The 27,937-nt window shown below is 54.3% G+C and overlaps 1 protein-coding gene across 1 annotated transcript in view; it reads left to right on the plus strand.

The window, feature by feature from the left end:
• Positions 1-618: 618 nt before the first annotated feature.
• Positions 619-27,937, plus strand: part of DTX1 (deltex E3 ubiquitin ligase 1) — a gene marked incomplete at both ends in the record, with an annotated part of 35,924 nt that continues 8,605 nt past the window's right edge. The window contains 2 exons of the mRNA XM_082667799.1: positions 619-877; positions 18,069-18,747. Coding sequence (XP_082523925.1) covers positions 619-877; positions 18,069-18,747 — 938 coding nt within the window. The remainder of the gene's footprint in view (positions 878-18,068; positions 18,748-27,937) is intronic.

Here is a 27,937-nt window from a genome sequence, read left to right on the forward strand (position 1 = left end):
AGCCCCGGCCGGAGGGCAGGGAGTACGCGCCGCATCCCTCCTCCGTGCGTTCTTCAGCCACCCAGGCCTTCCAGGACGCCGTGGATCGGGGACAACGGGGACAGGGACGCCCCCTTCAGCGGGAGCCGTCGGGGGGGGCGGACCTGAGACAAGGCAAGCAGCCCCACTGGAGCCAGGCGCAGGGTCTGGGACGCAGTGGGGAGCGCAGAGGGCCGGGGCCGGGCCGCCTGGTGACAGGCCCTGCTCGGCCAGGAAGAACGGGAGACCAGCAGTAAAGAGCCCGGACCTAGAGTAGAGGCGGCTGCTTCACTCCCTTATCGGAGCCCAGGGGACCAAGGAATCTAGAGCACCGTTTCCCATCGTGAGAAAGACACTCGCTCTCCGGAGCAGCACCTTTACCTGAGACGGCTCTGCGGGAAGGGGTCTTGGCTCCCGGAACACCAGCCCACACGCCTTTAACTGAGGCCTCTGGGCCTCAGAGAGGGCCGGCAGTTAGAAAGGAGGCCGGAGAGTCCTTGCTGCCGCCCTGGGGAGAGAGGAAGTTCCCCACCTGCTCCCAGGCCCAGGAGGAGCTGAGCCAGTAACAGTAGGGTCCTGGCCCCTGAGGCAGCAGCGGCCATGTCACGACCAGGCCAGGGTGTGATGATGCCCGTGAACGGGCTGGGCTTCCCACCGCAGAATGTAGCCCGGGTGGTGGTGTGGGAGTGGCTGAATGAGCACAGCCGCTGGCGGCCCTACACAGCCACCGTGTGCCACCACATCGAGAACGTGCTCAAGGAGGATGCCCGTGGTTCTGTGGTCCTGGGGCAAGTGGATGCCCAGCTGGTGCCCTACATCATCGACCTGCAGTCCATGCACCAGTTTCGCCAGGACACAGGTGAGTGGACTCGCTACCCTCCCCACCCCACCACCACCATCACCACCACAATACCGCCTTTCATGGCGGGATGCTGAAATGCCCCCCCGGCATCCCTGAAGAGGGAGCACAGAACTGCGGAAGGCCAATCTGCTAATCCGACCCCCTCCCCCCAAAAGGGACAGTCTAGCAAAGTCCTGTTGAAGACCTGGGTTCCAGTCCAGCCTCTCATATTAGGAGTGGGGCTGTTGGCAAGTTACATCACCTCTCTGAGCCTCAGTTTCCTCATCTGCAAGATGGATGGGTCAGTGTCTCTCACAGCTGTGTGAGGGTTCAATAAAATTGTGCTCACTGAGCAAAGAACCTAGAAGATCATTAGCGCTCAATCATCATAGTAAAAAGGCTTTTCATGCACTTCCTCATTTGATTTTTTCCAACTGTTACAGCCAGTCTCACTATTATGTTAGTGGTAGTAGTGGTAGTAGTAGCCATCCCATTTTACAGATGAAGAAACTGAGTCTCACAGAAGTTGAGTGATTTAAACTTAAAGCTGGGATTTAAGCCCAATTGATTTCCAGAACCGAAACTCTTAACTGGTATCTTATATTGGCTCTAAGTATTGGTATTGTTGGGGTGATGTGATGGTGGTTGTAATGATGGGGGGGTGAGGGTGTTGGTGGTGTTGATGGTGGGGGGCGGGTAATGTTGGAGAAGATAGTGTCAGTGGTAGTATTGATTGTGAAATTTGTGGTGGTGGTGTTGATGGCTGTGTTGGTGGTGGTCTTGGGAGTGGTGTGATGGTAATGATGGAGAGGATAAGGTTGGTGGCAGTCTTGGTGCTGTGTGACAGGTGATGATGGTGGTAAAAATGGGGATGTCCCACTCTCAGCATTTCTGTTTGCCACCACTGCGGAGATCTCCCTAGTCATTGTTGCCTGGTGGTCTCTACGACAAGTTCGGTGGGCAGTGGGGAATGGTGAGGTCCTGCCTCATGGAAGCTACCAAGGAATCCTTGGCATGTTCACCCCCAAGGACCAGCTGATGGAGGTTTGAGGGAATTACAGTGAATCCCTAGATGACAAAACTGCATGTAGCAACCTTGGGGACAGGAGGACACTTTCCTTCTCTCTTAGAGCTGGGCTGTCCAATATGGTAGCCACTAAGCCCACGTGGCAATTTAAATTTACATTTAATTAAAATTAAGTAAAATTTAATTCCTCGGTCCCACTAGCCACATTTCAAGTGCTCAATAGCTGCGTGTGTCTCGTGGCTACTGTATTGGACAGCATCGATCCAGAACATCACCATCACCAAAGAAAGCTCTAGTAGATAGCTCTGCTCTAGACCATTGCTTGGTGCCTACAGGGTGGTCACCAAGTGTGGAAACACAGGCAAAATCATAACAGATGGTTTGTTGATGTTACTTTTCAGTACGTCTGTGTTCCAAAACACCAGGTATTGGCAGCAGTCACTGGTGGTACCAATCGTTCATTCATGCCATCATCGATTTACTGACCTCCTGTTGTGTGTTCGACCCCGTGCTAAGCCCTAGAATACTGCAAGGAGCAAGACAGCCAAGGTCAGGGAATTCCCTGGTGGTCCAGTGGTTAGGACTTGGTGCTTTCACTGCCGTGGCCCCGGTTCGATCCCTGGCCAAGGAACTAAGATCCTGCAAGCCACGCAGCACGGCCAAAAGAAAAAAGAAAAAAAAAAGACAGCCAGGGTCCTTAGTAGAGGTCTATTTGTGGAGGACTTATGCGGGAGATTCCAATGTAGTCGGTAAGCAGGCAAACACATAACCACACAGATAATCAGTTGCAGGTCTGAGAACATGAAATGAACTTGGTCTAGGAGTGGTCAGAAAGGCTAATCTGAGGAAGTCAGGTTTGAATAGAAATCTAAGGAATGAGTGTGGGAGACAGTGCTCCCAGCAGAGGGAACAGCCAGTGCAAAGGCCCTGTGGTGGGAAGGAGCAGAGTACGTTCAAATCCATTGCGTTTGGAGTGCAGTGGATGAGGGAAAGGTGGTACAAGATGAGGCTGGGGCAGGGACCAGACGTACAGCACTGGACAGCCGTGAAAAGGGCTTTGGATTTTATCCTGAGAGTAGAGGAAGTCACCATTGAATCCTGGTGCCAATCCTTCCAGAGAGGTAGAGTCCCTGGTGGCGAATTGCTAGGCGTCCCCTGCCCCATTCTCTCTGGTTTATCCTGGAACCGTCTCTGGTGGAGGGCAGGGGTCTGACAGCAGAAGGAGTGTGTCTTCTCCTTGGCTCGGTGGTCTGCGTTCTGTAGGTTCAAAGCTATTGGGGGGGTGGGGGCGGATTTTCCAGGGCGTGACTTATGGTCCCTCAGAAGCAGCGAAAGCCCCACCCAAGGTTGCCAACTTGGCCACTTTGCCTTTGATCTCCACACTCCTGTTCGGGGCTCCTTTTCTATCCCCACACCCCCACTTGGGCTCCTAACGCCCCAAACTCCCTCCATTCCCCCTTTCAGCAGGTCCCTTACTCTCAATGGCACCCCTCTTATGGGTCAGCCTCGCCGGATCCCCCAGAAGTTCAGCTTCAGTCGTCTTCCCACTGCCCCCTCCGGGAGCTGCTCACTCCACACCTGCCCCCTGTTTGCCGGAAAAGGGGAAAAAAAATACTCATCCCTCCACAGGCCCCTGGGAGCCTGCCAAGACCCCCAACAAGGGAGGAAGGCCTGGAAACCTACGGGGCCGGCAGGGGACCTAGGATGCCTGGAAAACTGCTAGAGGGAGGGGCAAGATGTCTCCCACCAGACGTGTAATAACATGATCGCCCAGTTCTCCCAGGAGCAATACAAAGTCAAGGAAGGCCATCTTGTCCTCATAATTAATGGTCCAGGAAAGAGCCTCAAGCAGGCGTTGTCACCTGTCCAGACCTCAGTTTCCACATCTGTGAAATGGGCAAGAGTATCGCTTTGCTAGCAGGACTGTTGAGTTGATGGAGAGAACCACACGTTATTTTATCCCACAGACCTTAACTAATTACCCACCATGAGCCTAGCATGTGCTGAACACTACAGATGCATGAAAGATGAGTCGGAGATCCTGCATCTTGAAGATCATGGTACACAGACACACACACGCACAAACAATATAAAGTTGTAAAACCCAAAGCTCACATGCATGTACTGAAATGGACACAACCTCTCTCTAGATTTTCTAATTGTAAAATTCTTGATAGGTTCATTGAAGCCAAACTTTAAGTTTTTGTGGGAGGTAGCAGCATGCCCCAGTGCCCTGACTTCGGAGCTGCAGACTTTCTGATAAGGTCAGATAGTAAATAGTTTAGCCTCTGTGGGCCCTACAGTCTCTATTGTAACTGCTGCTATAGCTTAACTCTCCTGCTGTAGTTTGAAAGCAGCCAGACAGTATGCAAATGAATGAATGTGTCTGTGTCCTGATAAAACTAGTTGCAGCCGCTGACATTTGAATTTCATATCATTTTCACGGGTCATGAACTCTTTTTTTTTTTTCCCAAACATTTGAAAATGTAAAAACCACTCAGCTCGTGAGCTGTGCAAAGGCAGGCAGTGGGTGGATTTGACCCGCGGGCTGCAGTTCACCAACCCCTGCCCTAATACGTTTTTAAGCTGCCCATGGGGTAGGACAGCAGTGGTCCCACGGCATGCCCAGTGTGGCCTGTACAGAAATACTCGCCTCGTGGTGTGTGCCGAGGTGCACACGTGTGTGCATACACGCACACAGCACCAATCTGCTTGACCCACAAATGCCCTGTCTATATGCCTGTCATGCGGCCAGCGGAAGAATGTCAGGCTTGGACCACATGTCAGGCTTGGACCACAAGGGAAGGGCCAGGCCTGCTCCCATGGGGGCTGCTGTTTGTTCAGCTGGTGCCCCGTCACCTCTCCCCTGCTGGGCTGTTTTCATCACTCTCTACAGGGGGTGAGGTTCCCTTTGAAGCCCAGCAGGTCTGGAACCCAAGTGGCAGGGATGCTGTGACCCTGGTGTTCCTTTCACAGGCATATGACCTAACCAATTCCTAGGCAATTTCCAGATTTCTCCCTGAGCTCACACGGCTGGGGGCAGAGGGAGGGCCACCTTTCCGACTGACTGGCGACGCCCATTCTCTTCTCCCACTGCTGCTGGGGGCACTTATGGCAGCCTTCTGCCCATTCTGTAGATGGGACAGCTGAGGCTGGGTGAGGCCAGGCTGGGGACCATCCACAACTACTGTCCCCACGACTCAAAGCACAGCTGTGCCTGGCACTCCCAAGCTGTCAGGCTGGAGTCACAGGTGGCGGCTGGTTTCAGCATCTTCCAAGCCTACATCATCCCTTCTCTGGGTAGCTGGAGCACCACTCAGCCCTGGTGCCCTTATGGGAACATCCTGTCTGAAGACACACTTAGGCTGCTGGAGACCAGGTGGGGCCACCCAGTGGGAAGAGCAGCCATCACTGGGGAAGGCACCGCCAGAACTTAGACTCCTAGGCAGGTCGTTGTATCGATGGAGAGATAGAGGCCCAGAGAGGGTGAGTGACTTGCCCAAAGTCACACAGTCGATCACTCTTCTGGAACCCAGGCCTCTCAGACAGGTCTCAAGGTGGAGAATAAGGTGACATTCAACGAGCCAGCTGAGAGAGTCCCCTCCCCCTTCTCCCTTGAGAGCTCTGGCTTGTTGCCGGATTCTGTACCAAAGCAGAAACAGCCTGTGCAACCCCAGAGGCCTCCAGGGCCCAGCTACCCGGTTACAGCACCCCTTGGGACCCTCTCGCAGACAACCTGGAGGGCCCCAGGGGGCCGGGCCTGACACCAGGGGCAAGAAGGATGTGCATTTGGACTGGGAAGGGTCCGTCCACTGGTGGCCGCAGGTCCAACTAGTCCGTACGGGGGTGTCTCCCACCACCACCTGTCACACTGCCTGCACCTCCACCCTTACAGACCCATCCTGTTGCCTCTGGCTGCTTGTCTGGCTCCTGGAGTCTCTTCTGGTACCATAAATTCATCATCACTTTTATTTGACAGTCACTGGTGCCTGCTCAGTACCAGGCCCTGGGCTGGTTCCTAGGAACTCAGAAAGAAGGACAAGGCCGCTGCCAAACTGATTTCAGGGTCTAGTGAAGGCAAAGACAAATATCAATACATATCATGGGAACGGCAGTTGAACTCTTGGATTCAGATATAGATCTGAATTCCAGCCTGGCCCCTTGCTGGCTGTGTGACCATGCGCAAGCCCCTTAACCTCTCTGAGCCTCAGATTCCTGCTCTGTAAAATGGGAATAAGAATAGTTCCTACCTGAGAGGATTATTACCGTGAGGACTGAATGAGGTAATGTAGGTAAAAGCATGGCGAATATTGCTTTGCTCGTAGTACTCATGCTGAAGTAGGAAAAAGATCTAAGTACCTCATAGGAGAGGTACAGGTTACCCTTGGCCAAGTGATGTGGGCAGTGTGTGCCTGGGGCCTCTGATAGGGAGGACTTCCTGGAGGAGGAATCCTCCAAGACTTTGTATGGTTTGAGGAACACTTCTGGCTAGAGGAAACCCAGGCCTGAGTGGAAAACGGAGGCAGTGACAGAAGTGGGAAGAGGTAAGGAGCGGAAGGGAGGCCTCTTGAGTCCCACCGGGCATGGCCGGGCTGCCAGCTGTCACCCTTTAGCGGCCAGGCCCCAGGGGACCCAGAGTCACACTGCAGGACCAGCCTCGTTAATCAAGGGCCCTTGGAGGCCAGAGCTGAAGCAGGCTGGGCAGGGGCTGACGTAGGCCCTTCCTGACCCATTTTATACATAGCAAAGGTGAGGCTCAGCGGGTGGGGAGCCACCTGCCCAAGCTAGGAAGAGATGGATCAGAGATTCAGATCTAGGTGGTCTGCAGCGCCCACTGCGCCAGGCCTGGCTGCCCCAGCACCTTGGACAGCGCCCACCCACGGCTGGACCAGTCCTGTGGGGTGTGGGTGTGAGAGATCCCGGGTCAAATCCTCCCCATAGCCTCTTCTCTCTCCTCTCATGTACCCTGCCTCCCCTCTCCATCCTTTCCTGCTCTCTCCAACGCCCCCGCCCCCCCACCCCCGCATCCGTCCAAGGGAGCTAGGGTCTGACCTAGAGATGAAGGAGGTGACGGAAGCTGTGATGCGGAAGTGTGGGGCTGGAGTAGGCGAGGTGATAGGGAAGGTGATGAGAGCCGTGGAGGGGGGAGGGGCCGGGGAGGCGTTGGGGACCATGACTGGGGCCATTGATGGTGGGGTGGAGTTGGGGGTGTGATAAAGGGGACCGTGATGAGGAGGGTAATAACGGCTGTGATGGAGGGGAGTGAAGGGGGAGGCATGGGGGTTCTACAGAGGGGGTGACGGGGGATGTGATGGGAGGGTAATGAGGACGGGCCAGGATGGGGAGGTGATGGGGCAGGACTGGTCACAGTGGAGCTGCCCATTCAGGCTGTGGGCAGTGGGATCCCTAGCTCCCTCCTCAGGGTGGTATTCTCAGGGTATGGAAGGTGCCCAGAGCCCTCCCACGCCTCCCTCCCCGCACACCTGTGTCTCCCTGGGCCTCCCTCCTTCCTCTCACTCCTGCATCACAGCCAGTGGTAGCCACTCTGCAGGACAGACTCCAGGTCCCAAGACAGTTGCCCCCACCATGAGTCCCCCTGGCCTCCCAGTCCACAGAGGCACCCCACCAGCTGCCAGCTGCCCTTGCTGATACCAGCTGAGAACAGGGGGCCCCAAATCTGGAACTGGCTGCCTCAGGGAGCCTTGTTGGTGCGGCCCAGGCTCTAGATTCCCTCCTTCGCAGCCCTCTGGTAACTGTGGGGTGGGGTGAGGGGGTGAGGGGGTGCTGGCTTTTGACTCTGGGTAAACCACACTCTCTCCGTGAGCCTCAGTTTCCTCCTCTGTAATATGGGTCCAACAGCAGGACTCTCTCATGGGATTGTGGTCAGTACTAATTTGTTCATTCATTCAGCAGGAATTTAATGAGTACCTACTATGGGCCAGACACCGTCCTAGGCACTAGGGATGCAGCGGTGAACAGGACACATACAAATCGCTGGCCTCAAAGCCCTTGTGTTTTGGTAGGGGTGATGGGCACGATACAGGTGGCCGGACGCCGAGGAGGTCGGGGATATGGGGCTGTTCCTGACCTCTGGGCTCCAGGAGCAGGCAGGCTGGAGACTGAGTCTCCCCCAGGTCCTGTGTAGCTGCATCCTTGCTCTGTCACCCTGGCCAAGCACCTCTCCCTCTCTGGGCTCCTCCCATCGTCCCTCTGGAGCTGCTCCAGGCTGCCACCTCCACCTGCCTGAATAGGAGTGGCAGGCGGGTGATGGGCAATGGGAGGGAGTCTGGCACTGGGCCGTGGAGCTGAACGCCCTGAAATGCAGAACAAAGGAGGAAGCAATCAAAGAAGGCAGCGCTGGTGACCGGGACAGTCCTGCCAGCAGCTGCAGCGTAGCCACCTCTTCTGCCGATGACAGGCTGGGCCCCACCGCCACTGAGCCTTTGTGCCCTCTCCTGCCCGCTGCAAGCAGAGCAAGCAGGGCACGCCAGGGGAAGCGTAGGGTTCACCTGAAATTGCACGTTATGGAGCCCTCCCCAGGTTCCTCTCTTCTAGGGAACAAAGGTTCATTCATGCCAAGGCGTTAGTCACCTGGGGCTGTGAAAATAAGAGTCAAGGAGCCTGGGGTCAACATCTATCTCTAAGTTGTAAGTGATTTGGACAAAGCCGCTTTCGTTTTCTGGGTTCCAATTTCTCCATCTAGAAAGAGGCTGAAAATTCAGATGCTTCCAGGACCCGGGCAGCCAATAGAAGTGTGTGCCGTGGCTGGGAAGGCAACGGTGTTCAACTGTTGTTCTCTAGCGCCTGGTACACAGTAGCCACTCAGTAAATACTTGAAAACATGAACGGAGTGACTGTGACTCAGCTTCTGCTAACTGTTGCCGTGGGGCTGCCTCTTTGGATACTTGGTGATTTTTGAAATCCAGACTTGAGTGAGTCCACCCCAGTTTTTAAATGCCTGCTCATTATATTTACAAGATGCAAATAGCGTGGCGCCCAAGACAATATCAAATTCCCCCTCAACTTGCAATCTCCAGCCTAGTCATTTGTAGTCCTCAGGTAGGTTCACTTGTGTGTATTCGGTCATTCATTCATTCACTGACTCATTCATTCATTTAGCTAGCATTTTCCAAGTACCTACTTCCCTGTGCTCCTGGCTATAAAGGGATGCTAAGGTGGCTGAAAGCCAGCCCAACCTTTGAGAGGCTTCCAAGTTGGAGGGCACAGACGCCTCAACACTTAGTGAGCTCTGTGCTTTAAGGGCGGTACTGTAGGTGGAAGGTGCTGTGTGAGTCCCAAGGAGGAAGTGATTCTCCCTGAGGGCGGCAGAGACGATTTTAAGAGGCCAGTGCTTGAGCTGAACCGTGACAAGTGTGTAGGAACTCGGCAGGGAGGGAAGTGGGGTGGTGTGGGTTGCAGGACATTCCAGACAGAGGGAACAGCATGTGCAGATACACCGAGGCATAGCCATGCGTGATGTGTTCAGAGAATAACTAGAAGTTTGGTGTCGTTAGAGTGTGAAGCTGTGCGGACAGCTTGTAATGGGCCTTGAAGATGAGCTAAAGAGCTTAGACTGATTCATTCCTAAGGGCACTAGGGAGCTATTGATGGGTGTTGGGCAGAGGAGTGATGTGGTCAGACCTGAGTCTGTGGAAGATCCTCTGGCTGCCTTGGGAGAATGCATTACGGGGTGCGAAAGGTGGAAACCGGGACATAGGACGGAGGCTGCTGCAGTAGTCTGTGCAGGCAGTCATGGTGGCTTGGACCAGGGTGGTGGCAGTGGAAGCGGGGAGAAGTTCAAATCTGGCTGGGTTGAATCCTGGCTTAATAACTTAGCTGTGTGATTTGGGTAAATCACTTCACCTCTCTGTTTTGGCAATTGTACAAGGCAATGATAATAATGGTACCTGTTCTGTAGAGTGTCATGTGGATTAAGAATTAACATGTGGGGCTTCCCTGGTGGTGCAGTGGTTGGGAGTCTCCCTGCCGATGCAGGGGACGCGGGTTTGTGCCCCGGTCCGGGAAGATCCCACATGCCGCGGAGCGGCTAGGCCCGTGAGCCATGGCCGCTGAGCCTGCGCGTCCGGAGCCTGTGCGCCGCAACGGGAGAGGCCACAGCAGTGAGAGGCCTGCGTACCGAAAAAAAAAAAAAAAGATTTAACATGTGAAACACTTAGCTCAGTACCTGGCACAGAGCAGACCCTCTGTGAGTGTTTACCATCGTGATGATGAGGATGTCTGTTTCACAGATGAGGAAGCAGAGGCTTGGCAGGGTCAGGGCAGCTGCCCAACACCATGAGGGCTCCAGGGGATAGAGGACTCTCTGCTCCTTCTGCTTCCTACCCTCTCGTTTCCGTCTCTCAGCTGCTGCTGCCATGCCTGGGGGTCTGCACCCGAGTGTGTTGGAAGCCAGGTGACTGGGAAGACACACATACAGCCCATAAAGTGGGCAAAGCCAGCTTGCAGCTGCCAGCAGCCTCCAGAGCGAGGGCCTTTTGAAACCAAGTTGAAGGTGGTAGCCTCTCCGAGTGCCGTGCAGCCCCTCAGCCTTCCCCAGGCAGGGCTGGAGACCCCCTCCCCTCGCCTGCCCAGCTGCCAGCAGACCCTGGGGAGCCTGGGCCAGCTTCAAATGTGCAGAAACCGCTAATGGGCCGTGGCTCTGTTGACAAGTCCCCTGGGAGAGTCTGGAGGGAAACAGAACACTGCGGGATTATTGATCACAGGGCGGGAGGGAGAGGGAGGTGCCCCAGGTCCGCAGACTGCAGTTCGAATCCCAGTTCAGCCACCACCCCCAGGTGGACCTCCAAGTCCTCCCAAGGAGCCTCAGTTTCCCCATCTGCCAAATGGGGCTAACAGTAGTGCACAAAACCTCTAGGGCTATTGCGAGGACTGGAGGGCGCACATAAGCCCTTAGCACAGTAGCTGGCACAGAAGAATTCGATAAAGCAGGATGGTTACTGTTATTGCTGTCAGGGAGTTGGCCAGCCACGCAGATAATCTGTCGAGGGGTTAAGGGAGAGGGCCGCTATTCCAGAAGGCCACATAACAGTCTGGGTTTGAACCTCAGCTGTGTCCCTTACTTACTGTGTAACCTCCATGCCTCAGTTTCCTCCCCTGGAACATGGGCTAGTACAAGTGGAGCAGTGAAGGGAACGTCTGGAACCGGGTGGTCTTGGGATGGCTTCTGGCTGGACCACTTCCTTGCAGATAACCTTGGACACGTTCCTACCCTGTTCTGTGCCTCTATTTCTTTGCCTCTAAAATGGGACGGTAAATTCCCTGGTAGTCCAGTGGTTAAGACTCGGCGCTTTCACTGCCGGGGCCTAAGTTCCATCCCTTGTCAGGGAACTAAGACCCCTCACGCTCCGCAGTGCGGCCAAAAAAAATAAAATGGGATGGTAATACCCCTACCTTATAGGGCCACTGTGAGGATTAAATGAGTTCACGTGAGCCTGGGCCACAAAAGTGTGTTCTCTGAGCGAGAATGATGGTTATGATGACTTCTGGGTTGGGGGAGGAATCAGGAAACTACCCCATTGGGGCCTGGCATCCAGTGGGTGTTGAACTCATGCTTAACCCACTGCCCAACCCCCAGTCACAGGCCTCAGCCAGCAGCGGGACTCCCCCCACCTGACAGGATGTCCCATGACTGCCTCCCACGGGCCCCCCTTCCCGTCAGGGTCTGGGTGCCCCCAAACTGAGGTCACTTCCCTCCGGGAAGCCACCCCCAGAGGGAGTGGTTTGTTGCTGGGCCTTAGGACTGGCTCAGCCCAGGGAGAAACACTTTGGAGACTAGAGAGGCAGACAGGAGGGCTCAGAACCCTCCCGTCTCTCTACAGAGTCACCTTTTTCTTAAAGCCAAAAGCTGGAGGGCTGAGACACCCACACACCCCGCCTTCAGGCAGAGGGGTCAGATCAGGACCACGTTCTCCAGCCAGAAACCTCTCACAGCAAAACAACTGAGGGCAAAGCTGAGGTAGTGAGTTCCCCGTCGCTGGAGGTATCCTAGGCTGGGCTACCACTTGGCTGAGTTAAACCCCTTAGAACCAGTCTAACCTGGCCTTTCCTTGGCTCCGTGAATAAAGCATTATCCCCAACCCTCCCAAGATTTCACTATTCTGGGACCTCAGTTGTCTCCTGTAAAATGGGAGTAATTCTGGTCCCTCCCTAGAAGGAACCGTGTGAGGATAAAATGAGTTAGTGCAAGGAAAGTACTGAACACAGCCTCGGGCACAGAGTGGGGACTCAGTAAACGTTAGCTTTATTGGTATTGCTGTAGCTGCGGTCTTCCCCCCCACCCCGTCCCCCCTCTCTGCTCCTCCGTTTCCTGGCCTAGCTCTCTCATTCTCCCTGACTGTCCCTGACTGTCTCAGTCTCTAGGCTTCAGGATTCTGTTTCTTTGTTTTAATATTTATTTATTTATGTATTTATTCTGGTTGCACTGGGTCTTAGTTGCAGCATGCCGGATCTAGTTCCCCGACCAGGGATCGAACATGGGCCCCCTACACTGGAAGCGTGGAGTCTTACCCACCGGACCACCAGGAAAGTCCTAGGATTCTGTTTCTTTAAGTCTCTCTGCCCCCCATTCTCCTGTATCTGCCTTAGCATTTCCCATTTTGATCTCGGCCCTCTGTGCATGTGTGTCTCTGTCTCTGTGCCTTTCTCTCCCTCTCTTTTTTTTTTTTTAAGTCTATTGAATTTGTTACAATATTGTTTCTGTTTTATGCTTTGGTTTTTTTGGCTGCGAGGCATGTGGGATCTTAGCTCCCTGACCAGGGATCGAACCCGCACCCCCTGCATTGGAAGATGAAGTCTTAACCACTGGACCTCCAGGGAAGTCCCCTCTCTCCCTGTCTCTTGCTCTCCCCACCTGTGTCTCGATCTCTCTTTGGTTGTCTCTGCCCCAGGCACGAACTGGTCACTGGCTGCAGTGGCCGCAGCCGTCCCCACACCCGGTCTCCAGGGGCCCAGCTCCTGCAATCCTCCAGCTGACATTTGGCCAAAGCCCCTTTCCCCTCAGTTCATCTGGAACAAGATTGGAATTTTTCAACCAAACATTCCTAAGAAGCGAAGGAGGGGGTGGGGGGACAGGGAACAAAAGGAGACACAGAAACAGGCCCAGAAATAGTACGTGCTTGACACAGGTTCCTAACTGCCATGGGGACACGGACCCTGGTGGCCAGTGCAGCTGGGTACCCGTGAGGCCAGAGAAGGGGAGTGGACCCAGCAGAGCCGGTCCATGTTAGAAAGACCAGCCGTGCATTCAGGCCACCAGTCTGAGGCCCTTCCCATCTCCCAGGCTGAGGAACCTCCAGCCTCATCTTAGACCCATTGTTCTGGCCAAAAATCTAGGCCAGGGCCACTGGGGAAGAGAAAGAGTGTTTCCGCCGCTGCTCCCTTGGAAATCTCGAAATCGCAGCCCAGGCAGGTCACCAGGGAACCAGCTGGCCCCCCTCGGCCTGGTCCACGGCCAGCGTGAGCTGGGAGGTGGACGGACAGGCAGGCAGGCAACACTGGGCGCTTCAGGGTGCAGGGCCCAGCGGGGAGGACGGCAGCTGCCCTAATTACTCCAGCTCACCAGGTTCCGATCTCGTTTGAAAAGGACCCCAGGGACGCAGCCTTTAATAACTACCAGTAAACAGGCAGGAAAATCAATACCGGCTAAATAGAGCCCTGGAGAGAGGGACGCCTGGGCTGGTTGGCCCTGAGCTGGCTGGGAGGAGCTCCCAGAGTCCTTTGTTACAGAGCTGGCCAATGCTGACCTTAGGAACCCTGTCCCTCCTTCCCTGGGGACCCCTTGTGCACTTTGGCCTCTGCTCCAGTCTGCACTCCCTCTCTAGCAAGACCAACCCCTCCGGGCTTCCCTGGTGGCGCAGTGGTTGAGAGTCCGCCTGCCGATGCAGGGGACGCAGGTTCATGCCCCGGTCCGGGAGGATCCCACATGCCGCAGAGCGGCTGGGCCCGTGAGCCATGGCCGCTGGGCCTGCACGTCCGGAGCCTGTGCTCCGCAATGGGAGAGGCCACAACAGTAAGAGGCCCCCGTACCGCAAAAAGAAAAGAAAAAAAAAAAAGACCAACCCCTCCTCTTTCCCACTCCCTCTGAGCCCCGACCTATGCCAAGTAGGTTGCCTGTTTCAGTTGCAGATGCCTCATTTGCGCCTTGTGCCTAGTGCTGGGAACAAAAACATAGATCTGACCTGGTCCTTGTCCTCCTGAAAGTCATCAGCCAGTGAGGGAGATTAAGAACAAAAACAAATCACTTAATGATAGTGCAAAGATATACATGCAGTAAAAAGCAGCATGTGCTAGCTATAGCAGCAGAACGGAAAAGCGCTTCCTGGAGGAGGTGGGCATGTAGAGGGTTTTTTTGGGTGAATAGGAGTTTGCCAAGTGACCAAGGGCTGGGAAAAGGTGGGTAATGTATATACTAATAACAGCGTCTTAGCTAACGTTCCTCGAGCACTTACCGTAGCCAAGCGCTCCGCCAAGCACCTGTGATGTGCAGTATCTTACTTTGCCCCACAGTCATCCCTTGGGGGTGGGTATTAATGCCCCATTTGACAGATGAGGACACTGAGGCTAAATGTGGAGCCAGGACTGGCACATGGCCTGTGAGACTTCTGAGTTGTTTCTCTCAACCACTTCACTCTGCCCCTCCCGCCCCTGACCCTGCCCTGCCCAGCTCAAGACCTGGCACACGGAGGTGATTAAATATAGCAAGTTCCCACCCCCTGCCTTCCCATTCAGGGGTCACACCTTCCATGTAACACAGCACTCCAACCCTTAACTGGGAGGCTAATGGTGGTACTTTGGACACATCGGACCTGAAGATCATCTGTCATGAGCCCTCATTTTGCAGATGAGGAAACTGAGGCTCTGAGAGGGGAAGACCAGGACTTGGGAGCAGATGGGAACAGGATCCCAGATCTTCCCTCTAACTAATCCCCTCTCAGGCCTGCCCTGGAAGAACACCGTCGTCAAGGAAAAAGTCAATATGCACACGCTAAATTAAAACGATAAACAGACTGGAGAATGAGGCTGCCCTGGAGGCCTGGGAGGGGGGAGTTTTCATATGACTGACTGGCACAGGAGCCCGGGGACTCCACGCCCACCACGCCTCTCTCATTACAGCTACAGCTCTGTGCCTCGACTTCCCCAGCTCTCGGAGTCTGGGAGGTTGACAGAGAGCAGGGGGTAGCCCATAGCCCTTGGGATTCAAACAGAGAGAGCAGAGGACTAGCTGTTTCGGCCCTGGGTCAGGACCCAAGTGAAGGTCAGATAGAGTCTGTGCCCAGGAGAGAGAAGCTTAAGCAAGGCAGGGGAAGGAGGGGGTCCTCAGGATGGACCATGATGGGTCCTCATCCATCTGGCTGCAGATTCCAGGGCCAGGCACCCTGGGGTTGTGCCAGTTGACAGTGGAAACACTCCCCACGTAGGGAGGGCCCACTGCGTGCTAGGCACTGTGCTAGGCGCAGGGATAGAGCCAGGAGTAAAGCAGACAAGATCCCTGACCTTGTACGGGGGAGACAGAGAGTAAAGCAAGTCTGCAGATGCATGTATCATGCAGGTAGCACTGAGTGCCAGGAAGAGAGATAGAGCAAGGGAAGAGGGTGGCAATGGAGGGCTATGGAAGGGTGGCGTTTCCAACGAGGGGATGTTTGAACAGAGACCTGAAAGAAAGGAGGGGGAAAACTGTGAGAACGTCTGGGAGTGGCTAGGTCATATTCCAGGGGGAGGGGACAGCAAATGCAAAGGGCCTGAGGCTGGACATTGCTTCAGTTGTTTGAGGAACAGCAATGGGGCCAGGGAGTGAGTGAGAGGTGGGCTCTATAGACCCGTGGGACTTTGTAGAGGCTTTATAGACAATGTGGTGCTTTGTAGGTCATGGCCAGGACTTTGACTTTGACTCCAAGTAAGCAGGGAACCATGGGAGAATTTTGAGTCAAAGAAGAACGTGATCTGACTTGCATTGAATGAGATCCCTCTGGCTGCTGTGTGGCGAAGAGACGACAGAAGGCAAGGACAGAAGCAGTGACCAGTAATGAGTCTACTGCAATAGTCCAGGCAAGAGAAACACAGTGGCTTGGACCAGGTAGATTTGGTGCGACGGGGAGAGGGAGAAGTGGTCAGATGTGGGATGTATTTGAAGATAGAGACCACTGGATTTACTGATAGACTGGACGTGGGGCATGACATGACAAGTCAGGGATGGGTCCAAGGATTGGGGGTTTGGGGCTTGAGCAAAAGGAAGGATGGAGCTGCCAGTAACCGCAACAAGGAAGGCTTCAGGAGGAGCAGGTTTGGGGCGGAGGAAGACCACAGCTCTGCTTTGGCAGAGCTGAGTTTGGGAAGCCCATTGGACCTGCATCGGAAGGTGCAGAGGGAGCACTTGGATACACAAGTCTGGCTCTAAGGGGAGAGGACATTGGAATCATCAGAGACACTATTTGTCTTGATGGATCCTTTTAGCAACCTTATAAGGAAGGTGTGCTTGTGCCCATTTTAGAGATGATAAAACTGAGGCTCAGAGCCATTGAGTTGCCTGATCACAGACACACAGCTGGAAAGTTGGGCAGTTGGGGCTTGAAATGAGGTCTGTCTGCCTCCCAGCCCTGGTGCCCCACCCAGACCCTGTGCTCTGTGGCTCTTCTCACCAAATCCTCCCAGCAGCCCCGTGTGAGAGGGGAGGGGTGGCTCATGGATTACCATCACCTTCATTTTCGAGATGGGGCCACCGAGACTTAGGGAGACTTAAGGGACTTGCCCACAGTTGAGGAGCAGTCAAGCGTGCAGCCTTCCTGCCGGTGTGCCACGTGAACCAAAAGAATCTCTCCACGCTGGCCCCAAGGCACAGGGCAGCCTAAAGGCACTGAAAAGTCTTGCAGCCTGGACCTTGTTCATCTCTTTTTAACCCAGTGTCCATGGAGCCTTGCTCTCAGAAAGCATCTAGAATTGGGAAGCACGGAGCAGAGGCTGGGAGCCAAATTTCAGGGCCCCTGTTTTTAAAATGGGAGCATGATTACCCACCTGGCTGGGGCTGTCACGTGGTTATGTTCATTTTGAATGACCGCTCAGCACGAAGCCCTCCACAGAGCAGAGAGGCAGCATGTTTGCTAAAAGAAGGAACAAATAAACAAACAGATGCATGAAAAAAGGAATAAATAAGTGGATGAAGGAATGGACCAATGCAAGGATAGCAAAAGGCATGAAAGAATAAAATAACCGAACTCAGAATGGATCGATATCTGAACTAATGAATTCATTCACACATTCAGCAAATATCCAGTGAACACCTACTGTGTGCAGGCGCTGGGGATACAGCAGTGAATAAAACGAAGTCCTTGCCTTGTGGCACTGACATTCTAGTGGGAGGAGACAGACAGAAAGCAAGATATATATGTAACATATAAAGTATACCAGATGGAACAGGGAAGGAGAGAGGGAAAGTAGGAATGTGGAAGGGTGCACATTTTTATATAGGGTGGTCGTAAGTGAGGGAATGATTGAAATCATGGATAAAGCTGCTGAAGGAGAATAAGTGCAGGTATGAATGGTGGCAGGCACGGGTGAATGAGCTGAGAGAATTATTGAATGAATGAACTGAGGAAGGCATGAATAAAGGAATGCACGAATGAAAGAATTAAGGAATGCATAAATGAACTTGTGCTTGAAGTAATTAATGAATGGATGGGCTGATGAACGGATTACTGAATGAGTGAACTAATGAAGGAAAGAAGGACCGTCAGTGTCGGCACGGTCGTGGCCTCTGTGGATCCCGGCTCCCACCCCAGGCTCTGACTCTGCTTCCCACCCCCTCCTTGTCTAAACAGCCCACACCCCCTTCTCCCTTCTCCTCCCCCAGGGCCTGTCATGGGCCACTGCTTCAGTGCCTGTGTTGACCCTTCAGTGGTGGGGGCAGCTTGCGACCCCTGCCCCCCTTGCTGACTTGCATCCCCGTCCTGACACCCCGCTTCCTTGCCTTCCACGCCCCCCTCCCCGGGCCCGCTCTCCTCTCGCCCCAACCCATATGTGCTGACCCTCAAGCTCGCCCCTGCCCGTACTGACCCTCCAGCCCGTGCTGACCCCGGTGTTGTCCCCCGCCCCTCCGGCCTGTCCGGATCCCCCTGGCCGCGGATGTTAACGGCCCTCCGGTCCTGACTCCCGTCCCCCTTGTGAGCACAGGCACCATGCGGCCGGTGCGGCGCAACTTCTACGACCCGTCGTCGGCGCCGGGCAAGGGCATCGTGTGGGAGTGGGAGAACGACGGCGGCGCGTGGACGGCCTACGACATGGACATCTGCATCACCATCCAGAACGCCTACGAGAAGCAGCACCCGTGGCTCGACCTCTCGTCGCTCGGCTTCTGCTACCTCATCTACTTCAACAGCATGTCGCAGATGAACCGCCAGACGCGCCGGCGCCGCCGCCTGCGCCGCCGCCTGGACCTCGCCTACCCGCTCACCGTCGGCTCCATCCCCAAGTCGCAGTCGTGGCCCGTGGGCGCCAGCTCGGGCCAGCCCTGCTCGTGCCAGCAGTGCCTGCTGGTCAACAGCACGCGCGCCGCTTCCAACGCCATCTTGGCTTCGCAGCGCCGCAAGGCGCCCCCCGCGCCCCCGCCGCCCCAGCCGCCGCCCGGAGGACCAGCGGGCACGCTCGCCGTGCGCCCCAGCGCCACCTTCGCAGGCGCCGCGCTCTGGGCCGCGCCCGCCGCCGGCCCCGCCGAGCCCGCGCAGCCCCTCAACGCGTCCCCGCGGAGCCCGAGCGCCCCCAGCGGCGCGCCCACCCCGGGGCAGAACAACCTCAACCGGCCCGGGCCCCAGCGCGCCACCAGCGTGAGCGCACGCGCCTCCATCCCGCCGGGGTAAGCCGGGCCCTGGGCGCAGGGGTAGCTGCCCACTGGGGCTAGGAACAAAGAATTACAATAATAATTATAATAACCACAAGTAATATCTAGCATCTATTAAGTACTCACTTTGTGCCAAGCGTTAACTAAGCACCTTAACGCTCATTTATCTCCAGGCGTAAGGACCCCGTGAGGTAGGGAGAGTCATCATCCCCGATTTACAGATGAGGAAACTGAAGCACGGGGAGAGTTAGTAACATTTCCCAGATCGCACAATTCACAGTGATGGGTCCATAGCAGCAACTATAATGGTGTACAGTCCATGTTTATTATTTACTAAACTCCTTATCTACACCACCTCACTTATTACACACACACACACCCCAAAATTCCACCATGCCCCTGCTACAGATGGAGAGGCTGAGGCTGGGAGAGGTACGGCGCCTTCTGAGGGCCACCCAGGTGGAGAGCAGGGATTGGAATTCACACCAATTCCAGGATTCTGTGCTGTGTTGTCTTCGAATTTTTGGAGGGTTTCCACCCCTGCCCCAGTCCATACCCATCTCATGTGGAGGCTCAAAGCAAGCATTAGGCCCTTGTCCGAAACATTTCCCCTATAGGCCACGTCTAAATATCACCATCACTTGGGGCTAATACTGTGATTTTCAAGCTGGGCTTTAGGGACTCCTGGGGTGACCCGAGATAGTGGCAGGAGAGGGTGGTGGTTAAGAGGTCAGGCACACAAGAGCCAGCCTTTCTGCTCTTGTTTTAACCAGAGCAGCCCTTTTTGGAATCTCTTTTGTGAACTGGCTTTCCCAGCAGGATTTCACTGAGTAAGGGAACCCGGCTCACACCAACTTTGGAAGTCCCTGGGTTAAGGCATCCAGGCCCCGGGATGGGGACCCAGCGAGCCTGTCAGCTCCCCACCCTGGAGCCCAGGTTCAGTTGATCTCAGCAGAGGACCAGGCCCTGAAGTGGTGGGAGAGAGAGGGAGGGGCAAAGACCTCGACCTTGAGATAGACCAGAGGGAAAAGAGCAGCTGGGGTGTGGGTCGTGGTGCCCAAAAGGCGGAACGGGCACCAAAAGTCAGCTCTGCTCTAATTCCTCTGGCACGGCCCAGGAGAGCGACCGTGCTGATCTGACCTCAGCAAAGGCCAGGCATGGAGACAACCTCTGAGGTCACCGTATCCAGGTCTCCCCTTTCACCAACAGAAACTGAGGCCTGGGGAAGGGAAGGGACTCTGAATTAGGCTGCCCTTCTGAACGTTTGAGAATCTGACTGCTTGGGTTCAGATCCCCTATTGGCAGCCACTTACGAGCCGTGAGGTCTGGGGCAAGTCCCTCCCCTTCACTGAGCCTCGGTTTCCTCATCTGTGAAATGGAAGCTGTGTGCCTGATCGTAGCACCTGTGTCGCAATAGTCCTGCAGTGGCAGCCAGGACTACCATTGTTATCCAGGAGGAGGGCTGGTGTGGGGGGCAGGGGAGCTGTGATTTTCCATGGGAAGGACTACAGCAACCACCGCCTGCCAGCCTCGCCCTCCCTTCCCCTCCTCGCCACCTTCCCCTCCAGGTCATTCCTCTATGGCCCGACCGTCCCAGTGCCCACAGAGAGGAGCCCTGAGGAGGTCAGGGAAAGCATCTCGGGGAAGCAGTGCGGGAGGGACTTACCCATCTGGGGATCACAGACAGGTTTTCACTGTGGCTCCTTGTAAATTGCGACCTGGCTCTGGCTCCCTTATGAAAAGAGAGGGTTGGAGGGCCCCAGAATGACAAGAAGAGTAGAACAGCAAGTTGGAGTAGATGCAGGAGGGGGCAGAAGCGGGAAAGTCCCAGGGGCCTTTGCAGCAAGAATTCAAGAACCTTCTCTCTGGGGCTATATTGTTGAAACCCACTAGTGGATTATGAAATCAGAAGGTTGTAACCAGAATTTCCTGGCAATGGAATGGAATAGAATAGAATAGAAAAGAAAATATTGGCATGTGTCATACATAGTAACAGTAAGAATTGTTCCGTGAACCTTTCGCATGATTTCTACATGTGTTTAATGGGTCGCCAGGTGAAATGAATTTCTTAGTCACTGATGAAAGTTTTGAAAGCCACTGTCTTAGGGCAAGCTGGGAATTGCTCAGTATCGGTTCTCCACATGTGTACTGTGGGTGCATGTTTACAGAGACCAACAAGACAAACAGGGTCCAAACTGCCAGACGTACAGCCAGCAAACGAGTAAATGAACACAATTGCTGGAGAGAGAGGGAAGTGCTACGGAAGGTGGTGGGATGGGGTGGTGTGGTTGAGAGGGAACGGGATAGTCAAGGCAGACCCCACCGAGGAGGTAGGCAGCCGGGCCTGGAGAAAGGCCGTTCCAGACAGAGGGAACAGCAAGCACAGCTTCAATGGGGCTTAGAGGACACGGCACGTTTAGAGAAGAGCTAGAGGTGTGGGGAGGCCTGGAGTGTGAGATGCCAGTGAGAAAAGAAAAGGGCATCCCAGGCAGGGGCAGTGCAAGTGCAAAGGGGCGGGGGTGAGAATGAATCCAGCAGGTTCTGGAGACTGCGCAGGGATGGAGGTGGAACGGCAGGGGCTGAGATTTTTTCCATGTTGGGAGTACGGAGCCAGATGGCAGGGCCTGAGGTGGGGCCTGGGCTTGGTGCTGCCAGCAGGAGGGAGCTATAGAGTGTGCTTGAGCTCACGAGGGCTCTGGAGAGAAGAAAGATTTCTCCCTGGGGTTGCTGATCGTTAAACATGTCCTCCTCTGACCTGCCAGCACCCTGCTCTCCCCAGCCATGTGCCCCCTACCCAGTCTGTATCACTCCCCCTCCCCTTCCTGGGAGCTCTTTCTGACCCTCTCTGAGACCAGACATTGGCCTGGAAAGGGGACATGGGGGACTGATGGGGCTCCCTCGTCCCTCCCTGGCCATGTAGACCCTGCCCAGTCTCACCCCTGCCCCTCTAACAGACCCTCCCCAGCCAGACAAGCCTGGGTGGAGGCCCCCCAACCCTCATCTCCAAGGAACTCCAGCTAAAAATACCCCTGGTTCAGAGTGGGGGGGTAGGTACAGGACACGTGGAGTCTCCTGCTGAGTGAGGGGAGTGGGAGGAAGGAGGCATGGGGATGGCAGACCCTGGTTCCTCCAGACTGAAGCTTCCCGTTGCCAAGGCAACTGAGGCCCTGGCGCAGCCCATGATGGGAAAGGGATGGGGTCTCTGAGGAGCTAGGCAGCCAGGCCCCCCACTCCACCCTGATCCCCAAACCCCACAGAGCCCCTCATGGCCCTTCTCACGGTCTCTCTGCCTCTGTGTTTGTCTGTCACTGTGCCTGGGCTGCCACAGACTGGGGGGCCCAAACAACAGAAATGTATTGTCTCGCACTCTGGGGGCTGGAGGTCTGAGATCAAGGTGTCAGTAGGGTGGGTTTCTGGTGAGGCCTCTCTCCTTCGGCTTACAGATGGGCACCTTCTCCCTGTGTCTTCATATCACCTACCCTCTGTACCCCTGTGTCCAAATTCCCTCTTTATAAGGGCACCAGCCATATTGATTAGGACCCAAGCTAATGACCTTGTTCATGACTTGATCACCTCTTCAGAGATCCTGTCTCCAAAGTGTCTGGGGGCTTGGGGGACGTTAGGACTTCGACACCTGAGTTCTGGGGTGAACACAATTCAAGCCACAGCCGTGTGTCTGTGACTTTCCTGTTACACTTTCTGAGTCTCAGCCTCCCTTTCAGTCTCTCTCTTTCTCCCTGTGACTGTGTCTCCCTGTCTCTGTCTGTCTCTGTCTCTTGTTCCTTCTCTCCTGCCTTTTTCTTTCCCTCTCATCAGCTCTCTCCCTCCCCTGCTCCCTTCCCTCCACCCTACCTCTCTCCTGCCGAGAGAGGTGCATGGCTTCACCCTCCCTGGCCTCAGTTTCCCCATCTGCCAAACGGAGCTAAAATCGCCCCAGTCCACACGTGCTGGCTCAGCAGAGCTGATGCGCGTGCAAATGCATTTCAGATCACCGCACATGATTCGTGTGCAAGGGAGGGGTGAACTCTGACATCATTCTTTGTCATCCTTCTTACCTCCCATCCTCATCTCAGGACAGAGGTCCAGAGAGGGGCACTGACTTGCCCCCAGGCCACACAGCCAGTGGGGCCAGAGTGTCCCCCGGCCAGGGTTTTTTTCCACTCCCCCTGTGACGGGGCGAGAAGCCAGCTGGCAGCCGGGGCCTGGGGGACAGACACAGAGGGGTGGGAAAGACCCACCCTGTCACCTGAGAGGGCAGCATCCAGCACTTTGGAACACAGCTGTGGGACAGACTCAGAGTTTCCAGCCCACGTGGTGGAGGGGAGAGGGAGGGGGACAGCTGCAGGCCTGTTTCCATTTACTGAGCGCTCAGTACGTCCCAGGCTCCATCTCACGGCTTTTACATGCATCGCCTCTCTTGATGCACACAGAAACCCAAGGTGGCAGGTCCTATTATCCCCATTTTTCAGATGAGGAAACTGAGGCTCTGAAAGGCTGGCCCTTGATCAAGGTCACGTGATTAGGACGCTGATTCAAAAACCCCAGTCGGCCACGGTACTGGGATACCCCACCCCGCTGTCTGCCCACTCGAAGTTTCCAGCCAGGGTCCCAGAGAGACCTGGCCCTGATTCTACAAGGTGTTGTGGAGTCCAGGGAGTAGATGGACCCACAGAGGCTGAGTTTGGGCCCAGCTTCTGTGTCTCCTCTCACTGTGTGACCCCAGTGGAGCTTATCGCCCTCTCTGGACCTGTCTTTGCACCTATGGAGTGGAGCTGGCAACAAAGACCAACGTGGGGGCAGATATCAGAGCGCCTGCATTTTCAAATCTGGCCCTGCCCGTACGTCCCTATCAGACTACAGTGTTGCCACCCTAATCAGCGCCATCAAGATGCCATTTGAGTTTTGTTTTGTTTTTTTAACTATTTATTTATTTATTTATTTTTGGCCGCGTCGGGTCTTAGTCGCCGCATGTGGGATCTTTCGTTCTGGTGCATGGGCTCTTGGTTGCGGTGCGCAGGCTCCAGAGCTCTGTAATTGCAGCACGTGGGCTCACTCGTTGTGGCGCATGGGCTCAGTTGCCCCACGGCATATGGGATCTTAGTTTCCCGACCAGGGATCGAACCTGCATCCCCTGCATTGGAAGGCGGGTTCTTAACCACTGGACCAGCAGGGAAGTCCTGCCATTTGAGTTTTCATACCTCTGGTTCTTAACCTGAGAGCCTCTTCCTGTTTACTGGCCACCAGTGATTCCTTCTTTTACCAATCACTTGTTTCTTTCTTTTGCGTCTCCTTCTCTTGGGCTCTTTATTACTTCCTTATTGATTTGCAAGCGCTTCTCCTGCATTAAGGGTATTAACCCTTTAACTGTCATCTTTCCCCAGTTTGCTATTTCTTTTTATCTTCTTTATAGCCTATGTTTGCTTTTTAATTAGTTAATCTTTTTATGTTCAGCAACTACTGTGCGCCAGGCACTGTTTGGAGCCCTGGAGATACAACCATGAGCAAAACAGACAATCCCTGCCCTCCTGGAGCTCACATTCTAGTGAGAGACAAACAATAAACAAAATAAATAAATTCTAGAGTATGGTAGAGAGTAGTCATGATTACAGAGGTAAAATAAAGAAAGGAAGGGGTGTAGGGGGTGGTGGGAGGGATGCAATTGTAAACGAAGAGGTCAGAAAAGGCCTCACTGAGAATATAACATTTGAGAAAGGATTGAAGGAGGTTGAGAAGCAAGCCACGCAGAGAACTGGGGGGAGAGCATTGCAGACAGAGGGGACAGCTTGTGCAAAGGCCCTGAGGCAGGAGCAGGCCTGGTATGTTCGAGGAGGCCAGTGTGGCTGGAGAGGCTACAGGGGATGTGGGGTGGGAGAAGAGGCCAAAGATGAAATGGGGCCAGTCCTGCAGGGCCCCGAAGGCTGTGCTGAGGACTTCGGCTTTCACTCTGCGTGGGATGGTAGCCAGCGGGGTTGGGAGCTGGAGCCAGACTGGCGTGAGTCTGTTGTCACAGGTTCAGTCTGGATGTGGAGAATAGGTGGGGAGGTGGGCTTTGATGTGGTGGGTGTGTTTGGGTGTTTTCCTTCTTTTTATTTCCTGCAGTGATTTTGCATTTATGTTCTAAAGAATCCACATTTTGTTTCTCCGGCTCTTTCCTGGGTATTACTTTTAAATGCTTCAAAAGTAACAAAGTCCCGAAAGGCACAACATGAAAAGTCTCACCCTCACCGTGTCCTCAGGGGGCCCCTGGCCTGCCCACCCTCCCCCTTTTCCTGTCCTGGCTGGAGTGCCTTGGTTGTCACCCTGCCTCTCCTCTCGCTGGGCTCCCCCAGCGCCTCACCGCAAGGTCAAACCAAACTGCCCCAATCCCCCGCCCCCCAGACCTGAAGCACTTCCTGCCCTGCTCCCTGGGAGGCCAAACCACACACTCCTGTCTACGTGTCTGCCCCCGGCCCGGCCGTGGGAACCAACCGACAGCCCGCCCCTCCCCTCCCTTCCCCTGCCTGGGCTCCACCCCGGGCCGCGCCGACGGAGCAGGGAGACCAGGAGGGTGGGGGAGGGTGACACGGAGCCCCCAGGCCTCTGGATAAACCTGGGCCCTAAATGACAGCCACCCCTCAAAATATCGCTCTAGGGGGACTTTAGTACCGTTGAACCCCTAGGAGTGGACGGGGTCAGGGGTGAGAGGTCCCAGTTGACAGAGGGGAAACTGAGGCCCATAGAAGCTCAGCAGCTTGTTCAGGCAGGGGGTGGGCGGGGATGGCTGGAGCGAGGAAAGGGGAAGCGAGCCAGGCCGCTTGATGGTTTGTGGCTTTTGCTGGACCCATGGGGCACCCTGTCTCCCTGGAGCTTGCCGTGATGTTCTCAGGCTCTGCAGAGGGGTTGGGGGTGCAGACCTGGCTGACCCCGGACTGTGGGGGTCAGGGGTTCAGGTACAGGACGAGTGGGCACTGAATGGGGGCAGGTGACAGGAGCAGGCCCAAGGAACAGGGGAGGTGGGGCCCATGCACTATTCAACTTCCTTCTCCCCATGACATGGCGCTCTCACTTCTGCCCCCTCCTCACCCACTTGGACCCATATGACTGAGGCATGACCCTCCAGAGGCTCCCCAAGGGGCCATGGGGTAAGTGCCAGGTGTCTGGAGAGCATCTGAGGCCAATCAGAGGACCTGAAACCACCATCAGAGAATGTGACATGCCTGGGGCCTGCCAGGGGCATGGAGGAGAGGGAGAGGACAGGGAGGCCAGCCTAGGTTGTGACTTCCTGCGTTTCTGGGGTCCTGAACCCCCTTGTTGCTTGGGACAGAGAGGAGTGGCCAGAGCAGGCAAATGTATCCACTCGTGAAGCCCTCAATGCAGGCCCCCCAAACCTGAGCCAGCTCCAGGGTCCAGGTCAAAGGCTTTGGCCCACCTCTAGGGCACAGAGGGCTCAGAAGGCTGGCTCAACTCCAGGTGACCCCACAGATCCGCCTGGTGGGCTCAGCTCTGGCCTCTGACTCAGAAACTCCAGGACCACTAACCAGCTGGTTGACCATCGTGAAGCCACTTCCCCTCTCTGGGCCTCATTCCAATCATTTGCAAGATAAATGACAAACAGATTTCAGTTCCTGGGCTGGCTCTGCTTGAATGGAAATGACTTCCTGGAGCACTCTTGACAAGGATTCTGAAGTTGCATTTTAGCTTAGTGGAAAGGAGTGCTAGGATTGATTGGTGATGCCTGCCATGGGTGCTAGATAGGCAGTAATGGTATCTATGTCATGTATTTGCCATTCCTGCTCCAACCTTGTCTCTGGGGGCACATTTGGTGTTAGAACTACTGATTCTTTTTCTTTTCCTTTTTTTCTTTTTTTTAAATTAATTTTTATTGGAGTATGGTTGCTTTACAATGTTGTGTTAGCCTCCACTGCACAACAAAATGAATCAACCATACGAGTACAGATATCCTCTCCCTTTTGGACTTCCCTCCCATTTATGTTACCACAGTGCATTAGGTAGTTCTATACAGTATGTTCCCATCAGTTGTCTATTTTATACATAGTATCAATAATGTATATGTGTCAATCCCAGTCTCCCAATTCCTCCTCCCATCCCACCCCTTTCCCCCTTGGTATCCATACATTTGTTCTGTACATCTGAGTCTCTATTTCTGCTTTGCAAATAAGATCATCTGTATCATTTTTCTAGATTCCACATTTATGCATTATTATACAATATTTGCTTTTCTCTTTCTGACTTACTTCACTCTGTATGACGCTTTCTAGGTCCATCCACATCTCTGCAAATTACCCAATTTCATTCCTTTTTATGGCTGAGTAATACCCGTTGTATATATGTGCCACATCTTCTTTATCCATTCCTCTGTTGATGGACGTTTAGGTTGCTTCCATGTCCTGGCTATTGTAAGTAGTGCTGCTATGAACATTGGGGTGCATGTGTTTTGTTTTTTTAAAAAATAAATAAATAAATAAATAAATTTATTTATTTATTTTTGGCTGCATTGGGTCTTCGTTGCTGCGCACGGGCTTTCTCTAGTTGTGGCAAGCGGGGGCTACTCTTCGTTGCAGTGCGTGGGCTTCTCATTGCAGTGGCTTCTCTTGTTTTTTTGAATTATGGTTTTCTCTGGATATACGCCCAGTAGTGGGATTGCTGGGTCATATGGTAGTTCTATTTTTAAGAACTACTGTTTCTAAGGACACGAGGCACCCCTCTGAAGAGACCAGAGAACTAGTAGACCGATTCCTTAATTGGCTCAACTCCTCCATTCAGTGCTTACTGAGTACCGATTTGCACCACGTTTCATCCTCAATCCTGGGGTCACAGGACTGGGTCAGAAGCTCACAGTCTGGTGGAAGAGATAAGAGTGGAACCCCACAACTAGGAAGCAAGACAGGAAATGTGTCCTCAAAAAAACAAAAGATAAACACAGTCCCCTGGGAATTCAAAGAAGGAGTGGTTATGTATTTGCTTGAGGTCGATCAGAAAAAGCCTCATGAAGACAGTGACCTTTGAACCTGTCTTCAAAGGGAAGATGCGAATTGGGAATAGACAGTATGGACAGGCAGGGGAAACAGTGTGACAAAGGTACGCAGACAGGAAAGGGCAGGGAACAGTGTGAGGAACAGCAACTAGGAAAATCTCCCAAGTTATCTCATCCTGCCTTTGAACATTGCCTCCCAGCCAGGGCAGGTATGAGGCATCTCTGTTTGCT

The sequence above is a fragment of the Grampus griseus genome, assembly GCF_964374135.1.
Source record: "Grampus griseus genome assembly, chromosome: 12".
Lineage (NCBI taxonomy): Eukaryota > Metazoa > Chordata > Mammalia > Artiodactyla > Delphinidae > Grampus > Grampus griseus.